This window comes from Centroberyx gerrardi, chromosome 11 (assembly GCF_048128805.1).
Source record: "Centroberyx gerrardi isolate f3 chromosome 11, fCenGer3.hap1.cur.20231027, whole genome shotgun sequence".
NCBI classification, from domain to species: domain Eukaryota; kingdom Metazoa; phylum Chordata; class Actinopteri; order Beryciformes; family Berycidae; genus Centroberyx; species Centroberyx gerrardi.
The window spans coordinates 20,276,289-20,289,930 of NC_136007.1; the positions used below are offsets into that span (position 1 = coordinate 20,276,289).

The following is a 13,642-nucleotide window of genomic DNA, read 5'->3' on the forward strand; positions in this document are numbered from 1 at the left end:
TTGTTTTTGTTCCAGCAGGAAAATATGTTTTGCCCTATTTTAAAACCTGGTAGGTGTATCTGTGTGTGTGCCTAGCATGTCTGCATTTGTGAGCACAAGCACATTCTAGCACCGCAGAGAATATCTCCTGAATACGCTCAGTTTTTTTTTCTTTCTTCTTCTTTCTGTGACAGTCACTAGTCTTTGATCCATTCCTCCTCCCCCTCTCTCTTCTCACCTTCTTTCAAATTCTTCTCTCCAACTTGCTGTTGAGAGCAAGAGGAAGGCAGAGGTACGGAAAGCAATGTCTAACGTCAAACTCAGAATATTGACTCTTTTTCTGGAATTTAAAATCAGCCGGCCATTCAGAAGGAGCCTACCTATTTATTTGCCAAATGACAATGGCTAGCTGAACTTTGACACTTGTATGTGTGCGCATTTGTGTTTGCATGCATGTACATGCATTTAATTCATGCCACTGCTGCACTCATCAAATAAATAAACTGCATTTGCAACTGTCATCCTAAATTATGTTAGTCACTCCCATCTGATGTGATCGCCTATGTTTTCTGTGGCTTCTCCTTTTATTACACATCAAAAGTATTATTGCAACTAGTAAGACTATTTAATATAAATAGTTGACCACAGTAGACCAATTTGAGATTCTCTGTGAATTCTTTGGGATTTCAAAGAGGATAACAATCATTAAAGTTACATCACCAAAGCCTTTTCTCCTGTACTGTTCCTATGGTTTCTTTTGTTCTGTAGATTAAGTTAATAATGTTTGCAGTGTAGATATCACTACAAGGGATTTTTGATTAAAAAGTTAGGATTAGAGAATAGGCTACTGTAGTTGTTTTTGTGACCATGGAGCCAGAATAGGAGCAAAACTAGGGCAGGGTGGAGCTGAAATTACACAACAGGTAAGAAGAACTTGATATGCATCATCTTTTATTCTAGTCTCTCTTCACATCCATAATCCACATGCTCACATCCTGTGTCTATGCAAAGACAGGCATACGCAATATGTTATGCCTATTGCCTCATATTTAAGCCTCATATAACTGTGCAGTTACATGCACCGAGTCCAACTTGTACAGCCGTCTGCTCACATTCCACTATAGGTATATATACCACAAATGGACATTAAACCCCTTCACTTTTGTGCAAAGGTTTGGGGCAGAAAAATAACATTGCTAAGGACAGCAGTGCAACCAGGGCTGAAACCATGTGAGTAATGTATGGATCAACAACTCAGTTTCAATCAGGCTTCGTTGAGGAATGCTAATAACGTTGGTGAGCCATTTTAGGGATATTGAGGGAAAAATGTCATAAGCTTTCCCCCGACCTAAGAAGAAAAAGGTGAAGGAAAAACCCTTTGACTTTCAAAGTTTTTTATGTCAACTACCACCAAGCAGAGACACTTTAGACCACAATCCCCCTTCTGATAAAGGTTTTGTCCCATAGACCCCCATTTGAGGAGATCATTGTTGTCTGTCTCTGCAGTTTGTGGGGAGACTGAAACCTCTGACCACTAGTCAGTCTTGCACATCTTCTCATGGTGCTAACTCCTAGCCACTGAAATAACAGTGAAATCACACTATCCCTCATTCCACTGGGGACCCCCTGAAACCCCCTCGAGGACTCCTGGGGTCCCTGGATGCCAGATTTAGGACCCACTGCCTTTGAGCATCGGCAACTCTCAGAAAGATGAACCCGGGCATCAAATTCTCAGTTGAAGGAAGGAAAGTTTGCTGAACTCACACTGAATTCAATATCTCATTAGCTAATGCCAAACTGATTAGTTCCAGAAGTCTGATAGGATCACCAATATTGTTGCTGCATGCCCATGCATTTTGTTTTTGTATGAATCTCGCTTGATGAATTTCACATAAAGATTTAAGTAGGAGATGAACTCTCAAATGATTTTGCTTTCAGAAAACAGGCTCTCTTTGCATCAAAGCAAAGCCCGGATGTTTTGAGGGAGGTCAATGGCAGAAGGAAATTCCCACTAAAAGAGGAAAAAGTTCATGTCTCCTAAAATAGACTAGTCTGGACAGTTTTTGCCCCTCTAAAGCATGTAGGTCAGATTCACTTCCAAGAGCTAAATTAGTTTCCTGTTGAGGGGAGAGAAGTCCAACTTAGTTTCAGAACTGTGCATAAAATTGTTAATGATCTGGTCTCAAATATTTTAACTACTTTCCCAGAGTAGGTGATACTCCCAGCTACATGTCCAGATCTAGCACAGCTAATCTTTATTATTTTAGAACAAAGATAGGCCAGTACTTCTTATTATTCTTATTTTGGGGCACAGAATTGGAATGAACTGCCTTTGCCTTTCAAATCAGCAAAGCTTCAGATTCAGGGTCAGGAAATGCTAAACTGAATAACAGTGAATGATCAGGGTAAGGTGTTGCTCTAGTATGTGACGTCTTATATTTTTATAAATATTTAGATAGATATAAACCTATTGTAATTTGCATTTGAAATGCATTATTTACTAACTTCCTACAGATGCTATTTTTTCCATGCCACCACCAATTTGCCAGTGTTTTTTACATTCACGTACCACAGTGGGATTCAGTCTGTGACCTTTATATTTCGTCCTTGATGATTGTAAAATACACTGCGCTTTAATAATTGCCGAATAAACTACACCAAAATCTAAACAGGATGGCAAGCAACAGTGAGAGGACCCTAGCAACAGGGAGAGGATGAAGAAAGCATGAGAGTGGGAGGGAGGGGGAAAGATGCAGAACATCAATAAATAATGGCCCCACTGAGGAGGTGGAAATATGGGCCTCGTTATCTGTGCGCCGACGCCTTCATTTGCATGTGAGAAAATGAGGCTGCTACTAACTCACACACACACACACACGCACACTCACACACAAATACACAGTGCACACACACTGTTGGACCCACACGTACAGTATATACCCTATTCATAGACTCGCTGTCGTGCTTTCATTTTTTCTTTTTCTCTCTTTCTCTCTCGCTCATTTAGACTTCCATTATTTTCCTCTTCTTTCCTCCTCCATTGACTTTATCATAACAGCAGGTTTGGCCTGTTGTGATACTGCAGGTCAGATGCTGCACACGGCTATGGACATTTTGCTGGATTTAAAATAATATATATATATATATATATATATATATATATATATATATATATATATATATTCAAGGAAGGTTTGCTAAGGACACACACTCATTTTCACAATATATACAGTTGCACACAGTCACACAAGGGAGCAGCCCCTGGAGCAGTTGGTGTATAAGTGCCTTGCTCAAGGGCTTTACTCATTCACTTTCCCCACTCAAATTTTTCAGCTGGTTTGTGGATTCAAATCAGCTCTAATGAGGCAGAGGGAAGCAGAGTGCTAGATGCATGGATATAAGTTTGTTGCATGTGGCACAGGGCAAGGCAAACAGGCCTAACATGTAAATTGCATGTAACAATCACATGTGTAATCAGAAAGATTATGGCTTATTAAAAACCTTATGAAGTCAGAAATTATGTCTAACCAAAATCAACAGTTCCAGTAAAGTTCATGCAGAGAAATGATTTAGTATTTGTCAGTGGGGAAACAAATTAAACTTTTCTTAGTCAAGTTTTCTAAAAGTTTTATAGAAATAATGTTAAATCTGAATTTCTGTCTAATTTCATCATCAGTGTTTTCAAGAGAGTTTGTTTTTTTCCTCTGGATATTGAAGTTTAAAAGTCAATTCTGTCCCAGGGTGGGAATTTTAAAGCGGTTTTCAAAGCAATTTAACAATATTTTAAACATTTTTGAAAAGGTTGATCAGTGCACTTTACAATCAGTGTTAATATGCTTGAAATAAAATCGTTTTTAGTTTCCAGTTTTGGCCATGTTTCCTCACAATTTTTTTTTTCTGCATGCAAATACGGACATAAATAATTTTCCTGATCCAACGGATACAGAAACAGATAAAAAATAGTGTCCCCTCTGGACACCCCTGCAGCCAGGATAAATGAGCAATTTTTGCATCATTTTTCCCGCCGCCAATGTGTCTCCTTGACTCTGACCATGCTCATACAAGATGCTACTATGTCTGCCATCCTCTAGGCAATGCAGCTTCTTTCAATAACGCTTCTTTCTGGGTGAGAGGGTTCTTTATAGAAACCATTTCTATTTGGAAAAATTACTTGAACCTCTAAATGGTTCCTTCAGAGCTGTTCAAAGATCCATGAATGCTTCCATATAGCACCTAATGGTTCCATATTGAGCCAAGTGGTTCTTCGGTGGTTCCTTGGTTCATGAGTGATGCCATGAAGAATAAAGAGCTCTACAGAACCACAAGTTAGTGCTACTTTGTACAGTGGTCCTTTAAATACAACAGACCAAGAGAAGATGCACAGAACAGTGGTAAGGTAGTCTATGGTCCTAGGATAAAAAATTTGGTGAATGTCTTTCAATGAGAAACACTAAAAAGTAATTTGGTTCCACATGTGAAATACCACTATAAACTTATAGAACCATGTAAAGGTGGCACAATAAAAAAAAAGGTTCTCTACAACACTAAAAGCAATTCCCATACGATTACGAGCCTTTTTCTCTGAACACTGATTGTGTGCGTCTGCATGCATGCATGTCTGCATGTTTTTGTGCAGCTGTGGGTGTATGTATGTGTGTGCGTGTGTGTGTGTGTGTGTGTGTGTGTGGGTGTGTGGGTGTGTATGAAGAACATTGGCTCTGTTTCTCCTTATCTAGTCAAGTCAGCATGAATAAAAGCTGAGGGAGCACAGTGATTTAGTAATTAATATTTTACTCTGTCTGCCACTCTGCTTAGAGACTGAGAGCAAAAGAGGGTGGGAGCGTGAATGAGAGAGAGAGAGAGAGAGAGAGAGAGAGAGAGAGAGAGAAGAAGAAGAAAAGGGTGAGATGGATACATAGCAGGTTTCATACAAATCAACGAAGAGAGTCAGTTAAAGATAGACAGATTCTATGAACAAGCCACTCAGTTAAGACGGACAGATAGTGAAGGAGATCATGTGATTAAATCTGTTGTTTCAGAGCGTCTCTGCAGATGGGATGAATCCAGCCCCCTGCTGAAGACAGAAAGTATGGCTTTGACAGATCCAGCCGACTCTCTCTCTCTCTCTCTCTCTCTCTCTCTCTCTCTCTCTCTCTCTCTCTCTCTCTCTCTCTCTCTCTCTCTCTCCTCTCTCTCTCTCCCCTTGCCTGTGTCAGAGTGTTGTGACAGGCGAGTAGTTGGTGTTGTGGGAGTAGCAGTCTTAAAGTGCTCATTATCCTGTAAGGCTTTTGCAAGGGGGGCAAACAAAGGCTGCTGTGAAATTGCAGCCTGCGCTGCAACTTAGGTCATATGTTCCTTAACACATGCACGGGCCATAACTGCTACCTGCCTACTCTACATATCCATGCTCAGCCCTCTCCATGAAGCTGACAAACATTGAGCCTATATCCCTGCTGATAAACACACAGGTGCACATGAATGTGCTCATCCCAGCTGCTGGCCTATAGCTTGGATCTTATGCAGTGCAGCCAGGTGATAACTGAAACCTTATTCCCACGGCAGCCATTTTGAAGTTACGTCACACACGGGGTGGGAACCTCTACCTGCAAGATTGGCGTATATATAAAACTACTGTTACTTCAACACGTAAGTGAGGGCTTCAGACAGACCTAACAGTTAACAAATTACCTAGCCATCTTGGGAATAACAACTACAACAGCTTGAATTTAGCAGGGACATTAGCTAGCTTACTAGCTAGTTAGCCACTAGTTAGCCACCTGGGCTAGATTCTGGTAGCTAGTGGTCAGTCGTGTCCAATAGCTATTTCAGTGGGGAATCTGTGAAATGATAAATGTGTGTTCAATTACCAACATGTGTATGATGTGCACCTTTGTAGGCTACACAACACAACAATAGGAGGGGCAATAGTTTCCCACCCCAAGTTAGTTCAAAATGGCCGCTGTGGGAATAAGGTCCATGACAATCAAGAAAATATAGACTACACAGAGGCACAGTGAAAGAGTGTGTGTGTGTGTGTGTGTGTGTGTGTGTGTGTGTGTGTGTGGTGTGTGTGGCGTAAATATGTAATATTTACATGCTCGCAAACTGGCTAGTGCTTATTACAAAGGGGCTGTTCTCTCTCCCTCCGCCTATTTTCTTGCTACTCCTCCAATCACCGGGCGCAGCCCCTCCATGTTGGCAGTTGGCACAAACCTGAAAATAGGCCAGAGCCTGGCAGCTCCCATCACACGCTGACACACTTGAACTTTGGCTTTGGCCCTCAATCTGTATATCACACTATATCACAACATTAACAATATCATGAAGGTGGTTATTACATGTGAAGAGGAGCCTTAGTTTGCCGTGGATAGTGTGGTGCAGAAGTGTTTCACGTTGTGTAGGGGACAGTAAATCTGTGCTCTGTCTGTGGGTGGGGTAAGTGACCGCTGTGTGTCCTCCAGGCCTTGAAAGAGTGCCAGGTATTGGGAAGCAACATTATCAGGCAGGTAGTGCCAACTGTTCAGGCGGCTGTTTGTTCTTAGTGCAATAAGGGTTTGCAATGAGCACGATGGATTTGTACCCCACCCATCATCTTAGTGTGGATTTATTCACTGTATGTTTCTGTCTGCTAACAATTTCCTGTTCTGTCTATTGAGCTGTGTCCTGTTTATGCTTTGTTCTGTTTTCTGTCAATTGTGATGTTTCACTGAAACATGAGAAGGATCAATAATATTGATACTGAAATAATACTAATACCACTGCTGTGAGTAAGGCTGTGGGGTGTTAATGTTAGTCTGTACTGACTGTGTCTCCCTCAGGTAACAGGTTCTCCCTGACCTCCTTCGGGGCTCTTTACATCTCTGATGTTCAGAAGGAGGATGCCCTCTCCACATACCGGTGCATCACCAAGCATAAGTACAGCGGCGAGACACGCCAAAGCAACGGGGCCAGGCTCTCCGTAATGGGTGAGTGACGCGGTGTCGTCTTTGTTTTCTCCTGTCTAATTTACTCTCCATTCCACCCTACAATCCTATATCCTGAACCTAACCTCTCTTTTTCGGTGTGCCCTCCAGACCCCACCGAGTCCTCGCCCACCATCCTGGACAGTTTCCAGGCGGGGGAGGTGTATGCAGGCCACAGTATTGAGCTCCCCTGCATAGCGGGAGGTTACCCCAGCCCCACCGTGCGCTGGCTGAAGGACGGTCGCCCGCTGCCCTCGGATGCCCGCTGGACCCGGCGTTTGACAGGGCTGACCATCAGCGACCTGAGGCAGGAGGACAGCGGCAGCTACGCCTGCGAGGTCACCAACAGCTTTGGCTCGAAGGAGGTGTCCGGACAGCTTCACGTTATAGGTGTGCAAGCACAATCATATACACACACACACACACACATATAAACACACAACCTGACAGACTCCCACGCTGTCTTTTCGTTGAATCAGACTGGCAGACAGACAGATTCACAAGCTCCTTTTGGTTGGAGGCATAAATCCCACGTATAAGTCACACATACAGTGTGTATGTAACAAATGTGTGTGTGAGCTGTATGATGCCCCGTCATATCAGGTCTCAAAAAGGGAGGCAGGGCAGTAATTCGCTGAGACTGTATCCTTAACACAGCTGCCAGCACCATTCACCATCAGAGAGGGAAGGAGGGTGAGCAGGAGGGAGATAAAGACGAGGGGGTGAAAAGGGATAATCAGACATCCAGAATAAGTGCTGAAAAGAAATGACATTATCTACAACGTAATAACAAGATAATAAGAGAGAGAGAGATAACTGTACATTGTGTAGAGAATACAAAGAAACAAAGAATGGGTGAAAGACAGGGAGTCACAGAGAGAGAGAGAGAGAGAATTGAGTAGCGGTAGGCTTTGCCAGTGGGCACATCATAGCAGCACACACTGTGACTCTGACAGGGTGAGGGGGGGTTGGGAGGCACAGCGATGCCCCCCAGCACACACCACCAGCTGCCTTATTGCTCACTGACATTTGCACACACATATACATACACACACACACACACACACACTCTCTCTCTCTCACACACACACTTACACACACAAGTGGACAGAGATGTGAAGAGATATCTCCAGCTGCTTTTTTAATGAGTGCGTCGAACTGATTGAGTCACTGCCACTGATTGCGGTGTCTCTCTCTCTCTCTCTCTCTCTCTCTCTTTCTCTCTGTCATATCGTTGTTGTCATGTGAAAACCTAGAAACTCAAATTTTGGTGATTTTCATGTTTTTTAAATTCAGTTGAATGATTGCATGGTCATCTAGGAGTTGAGAAAATTCGACAACCCTTGAGTTTCAAAACCCATTAGACCAATTCAAAAATGGTCATCAAGCTAAAAACAAGGTGTTTTTTTTTCCGTAATTACTGAAACAGTAACATTTTGGAGATAAGAGGTTTTGACAGCGATATGCATTTCTGTATGTTTTTGGAGTTGTTTTTTTTTGCATGTGTCTTCTCACAAACATTCAGACGTATTTTCTGACAACGTGTGCCCCTCTCTCAGACCCACTACGAGTGACCTTGTCCCCTAAGAGCCTGAAGACGGGCATCAGCAGCACCCTGTTCTTCACCTGCACGGTGGAGGGTTCTCCAGAATACACGGTCACCTGGTACAGAAACACAGAGCCCATCGTCTCCGACCAGCACATCTCCATCCAGGGGCAACACAACGACACCCTTCAGATCACCGCGGCACAGAAGTTCCACTCCGGGGCCTACCAGTGCTTCGCCTCCCGCAAGGGCCACACTGCTCAGGACTTTTCCATTATTCTGCTAGAGGGTATGTGGACAGAGCTGGCAGGGGGAATAAACAAGTATAGATTCTGTGCAGTCAGGGATGTAGAGGAGGGTAAACCCCACTAAACTCAGTTTAACCACTTTTTTATTTGCAGTAATAGAGTTTACCCACCTGTCTAGGCTGATATTAGTTTTTATGACCTAAATTCATTGCATGCACCATAGTAAGAAGTATGAACTTGATGTAGGTCATATATGGGTAGGGGTCTTTTAAGAAACAACAATCATAAATTCCTGCATTTCTGAAAGTATAATTTAGTTTTCTCATACTTGGTGGTTGTTTGCCCTATGATGATCACCGACCGGAGGTCATATTTTACCCACCTTTTTATTCACCACTACATCACTGCGTATAGTTCTTTTTGAATAGGACAAGAGCATTGTGGGAGTTGTGTGAAAATTTGCTGCCAAGTTTTGAAAATTTATGGTTGAAGTTAAACTTTCTCAATAATAGAACTTTTATGTCCTTGAATTAATTAGACACTGCAATAAAGAACAGGCATGATTTGTAGAGAATGATTTTCTCAAGTTCTGCACACCATTATGAAGTTTAGTGCACAGGTAGAGGAGTGAGGTGTTTCACCCATGAGTGACTGAGCTGAATTTGCCTCTTAATTTCCACTGCACTGCATAGAACCATGGACAAAAGGGGGATAGGAGAATATTGCATGAGTAAAGGATTTGGGAAGGGGAAGTCACATTCATTTCTTTGAGGGCGTTTTCTAAATCCTAATAGCAAAATGGCATAGAAAGCCTTGGACTTCTACTTTTACTTGTATTTGACTTAAAACTTTTATGTGAAAACAGGAAAATTCCACTGAAAACAAGAAAACTTTTTACAAGAAATCCAGTGCACAAAATGTTAGGAACAAAAATGAGAATACAGTTCTATGTATATTGTGTCTTATAGGAGATAGAGTGGCAATTTCTGCAGTAGTGCTTGATAGGTGAACAATAGGCTGTATTGCACTTGCCATGCCTTATATTGTAGATCATTAATTTTGATGAATAGCTTCTGATATAACACAGTGATTACAGTGATGTTTGCAAAAACTAATGGGGTTTTTTTCAGTAAATGAAGAGTTGAGCACTGTTATTACAGCATTTTGAGGTTTTAAAATGAAGTGTCCCTGTGTGCTAGCACTAAACTAAAATATTCTAATATTCAATAGATCAAACAGTAGATTAAATTAAAATAACTGTCATTGATCCAGATTCCCAGGCATATAATGGAGGACATACTTGATTTTATTTCCATTCAGCGTACAGATAGGCAGCTCATCACTTTTAATATAAAATACAAAGCTTTTTTCATGCTTTCTTAATTTGCAACTTATTTGAGATCAATCAATGATTTTCATTGGAAATGTATTAGAAGTTGTTGATGGTCACTAATAGCCAGAAGGACTGAGGAAGCAAAGGCATAGAAGATAGCATCATCTGCATAGAAAAGTGATCTACCATTGCTCACAAACAGTCCAGTATTATTAATATAGATAGAAACTAGAACAGCATCCATTGTGTCCTCTTTTGATTATAATTTTAAACCAATATGGGCTAGAGTGATATAATCAGTATCAGGCAACCCATTTCAAAGGCTTTTGATAGATCTATAAATAGGACACCATAAGGCTGTTTGTCGTCAAACAAATTCACAAAATCTTTTACCATTATCAATGTCACAGAGATGCTGGTGTGAAGTTATTAAAGTCCTTAGCTGGGAATACATGAAGGTTTTCAATATCTTTCAATATCTAAGTTGTACGTATTAAGGTCAGTGAAGAAGGAGAATGTTCTGATTTTCTCTCTCTCTCTCTCTTTCTCCCCCCTCAGACGGTACTCCTCGAATTGTGTCTTCCTTCAGTGAGCGGGTGGTGAATCCCGGTGAGCCTTTCTCCCTCATGTGTGCCGCCAAAGGAGCCCCGCCCCCCTCCATCACCTGGACCCTGGACGACGAACCTGTGGTGCGAGACTCCGCCTACAAGACCAGCCAGTACACCCTGTCGGACGGCCTGACCGTGTCACACGTCAACGTCAGCAGCCCGCTCATTCGCGATGGGGGAGTGTATCGTTGCGCCGCACGCAACTCGGCCGGTAGCGCCGAGTACCAAGCGCGCATAAACGTAAGAGGTGCCTGTCTGCTTTTCAATATACATGCACTCTACACCCGATCCTATACAGACACACATGCAACACACAAGGGCTAGTGAGGAGGAGGGCACATACAGATCATTTTGCATTTCACCCACAATTACATGCATCAACACAACTACACAAAAATCTATCTATCTACCTATCTATCTATCTATCTATCTATCTATCTATCTATCTATCTATCTATCTATCTATCTATCTTATGTAGAGTTAGTGACACCACATACACACACAATCACTTAGATACACAGAATAACTGAATAGGCTAAAAAGTAACAAATATCCTCATTTTGATTTCAGTAAAGGGAGCATCACTAACCTCCCTCTCTACCTCTCGACTTGCCCCAATCACTCTATCCCTCAACCTTTATCTCCTCACCTCCTGTCTCCTTGGCTGCTCCCTTACTCTGCCATGGCCTTCCTCACCTCATCTGCCCCTCTCTCCTACCTCTGTCTCTCTCTGTCTCTCTCTCCTCCCTCCATCCCCTCCCTCTCTTCCCTGTGTCTCCAGGTGCACCCAGAATCAGACCCATGCGTGACATCACCGCAGTGGCAGGACGGAACACCTACATAACGTGTCGCGTGATAGGCTACCCGTATTACTCCATTAAATGGCTGAAGGATGGCATGCAGCTGCCTGACAACCATCGTCAAGTGGTGTTTGAGAACGGCACCCTGAGGCTCACAGATGTGCAGAAGGGTGCCGACGAGGGCACCTACTTGTGTAGCGTTCTGATCCAGCCCCAGCTGTCAATCAACCAGACCGTCCACGTCACCGTCAAAGGTAAACGTCAAGAGGAGGCGCGGGATGTGGTGACGGGCACGATACGGGCTCAGAGTGTCATTCAGAGGCATTCAAACAGTGGTGGGAAGATTAAAGCTGCACTATAGGCAAGATTTGATATAAAAATACACCTGTCTTATCAGCCTAATTCACAAAGTGGGGCGGCAATAGAGAAGAGTGTCCCATCCCTCTAATTGAGATAAAATGAAATGAAAATCCTACTGTCTGGTATGGTAAACATGAGCGTGCTGTGTGCAGTTTGCTGACGTCACAATACATGATTTCTGGGTATTGAAGTTCAAATTTTTCAAACAGTTACCTCTCGCTGCCGTTTGGAGCCGCCAATGTGCGGAGCTGTCCAGTGCAGCTTTAATGTCTTGATGACAGAGATAGATGGTGTTTAAGGATAAATTCATGTTTCAGTGTGTTTCTGTGTTTTGTTCTTTCTGTGAGCGGGGCAACGGTGGTAGTGGGGCAGCTGCAGAGGTGTTTAAGGGTGTTTATGTGTGTGTACGTGTGCCTGCGTGTGAGTGTGTCTCTGATTTAATTAGATGAATAATAATGAGGCCTAGATTATATCCCCCAGATGTCTCAGCTGTAGTACCCCCACCCCAACCTCCATTACTATGGCAACGGAATGACTTCCTCCTGCCAATTGGACTCTAACCAGAGCAGCTATTATGGGCTGCAGGAGATGGGGGGAGGCCGGGAGGGGGGGGGGGGGGGGATGGGGGGGGCAGAGTAGAGGAGCCCAATGGCCAATGACCTTCTCTCTCTCTCAGCATTGCTCCAGATGGCCACACTGCCACTCTTCCACACCGTCTAACGCTGCCTTTATTCCTCTGACCCTCTGCACTCTTCCTCCCGTTCAGTGCCGCCGTTGATCCAGCCCTTCGATATCCCCTCTACCTCAGTGGGGAAGCTCATGTACATTGCCTGCGTGGTGTCGTCCGGGGACATGCCCATACGCATCACCTGGCACAAAGACGGACAGCTCATCGTGCCAGGCTCCTCCTCTGGCGTCGCAATAGAGACCAAAGAGTTCATGAGCTCCCTCCAAATCTCCAAGGTGACACTGAAGCACAACGGAAACTACACCTGCATCGCGAGCAACGCCGCCGCCACTGTCAGCTGGGAAAGACAGTTGATAGTTACTGGTGAGGGAATGAGAGAGAGGTGAATGGCATAGCAATGATGAATTAGGTCACAGAGATGGATGTGATAACCAAGGTGCAGCGGGAGCTGAGATTAAAGAGGAGTTTTGCACATTATTTTAAGAACTTTTCCATTTTAGAAAAAAAAAAATATTTTAATTATTTAGAAAAAAGTAAGATAATCACATGTTTTTCCTTCACAGTGCCACCGCGTTTTGTGGTGCAGCCCAACAACCAGGATGGTATCTATGGCAAAGCTGGGGTCCTCAACTGTTCTGTGGAGGGCTACCCACCTCCAAAAGTCATGTGGAAACATGCAAAGGGTAAAATCAACACCTCATCCCTACAACATTATAGTAACAAGACAATGTGAACTAGGAATAATGAAGACAGTAATGTGCATTTATGGATGTTGAACCACTAAAAGCTGTTTTAAACTTGTCTCAAGATGCTGTGTGTTGTGTGCTGCAGGTGTAGGAAACCCTCAGCAGTACCACCCAGTCCCTCTAACTGGCCGGATCCAGATCATGTCAAATGGCTCTTTGCTGATCCGACATGTTCTTGAGGACGACCGAGGGTACTACCTCTGTCAGGCCTCCAACGGAGTGGGCTCAGACATCAGTAAGAGCATGATCCTCACTGTCAAGAGTAAGTGTCAATCACTCTCTCTCTCTCACTTTAACACACTCCCTTTCTTACCTTTGCCTACATCTCCAGGATTGTACATACTGTATGCAGAGCTAAGCCTTAGCTTTTG

At 43.3% G+C, this 13,642-nt stretch overlaps 1 protein-coding gene across 1 annotated transcript in view; it reads left to right on the forward strand.

Annotated features, from left to right (window-relative positions):
* The window catches only part of LOC139925289 (cell adhesion molecule DSCAML1-like), a 57,094-nt gene that overhangs the window by 28,132 nt on the left and 15,320 nt on the right, over nt 1-13,642 (forward strand). Inside the window, 8 exon segments of the mRNA XM_071916604.2 lie at nt 6,798-6,944; nt 7,053-7,331; nt 8,501-8,776; nt 10,627-10,923; nt 11,459-11,731; nt 12,604-12,888; nt 13,089-13,208; nt 13,357-13,533. Of these exon segments, the coding sequence (XP_071772705.1) occupies nt 6,798-6,944; nt 7,053-7,331; nt 8,501-8,776; nt 10,627-10,923; nt 11,459-11,731; nt 12,604-12,888; nt 13,089-13,208; nt 13,357-13,533 (1,854 nt within the window).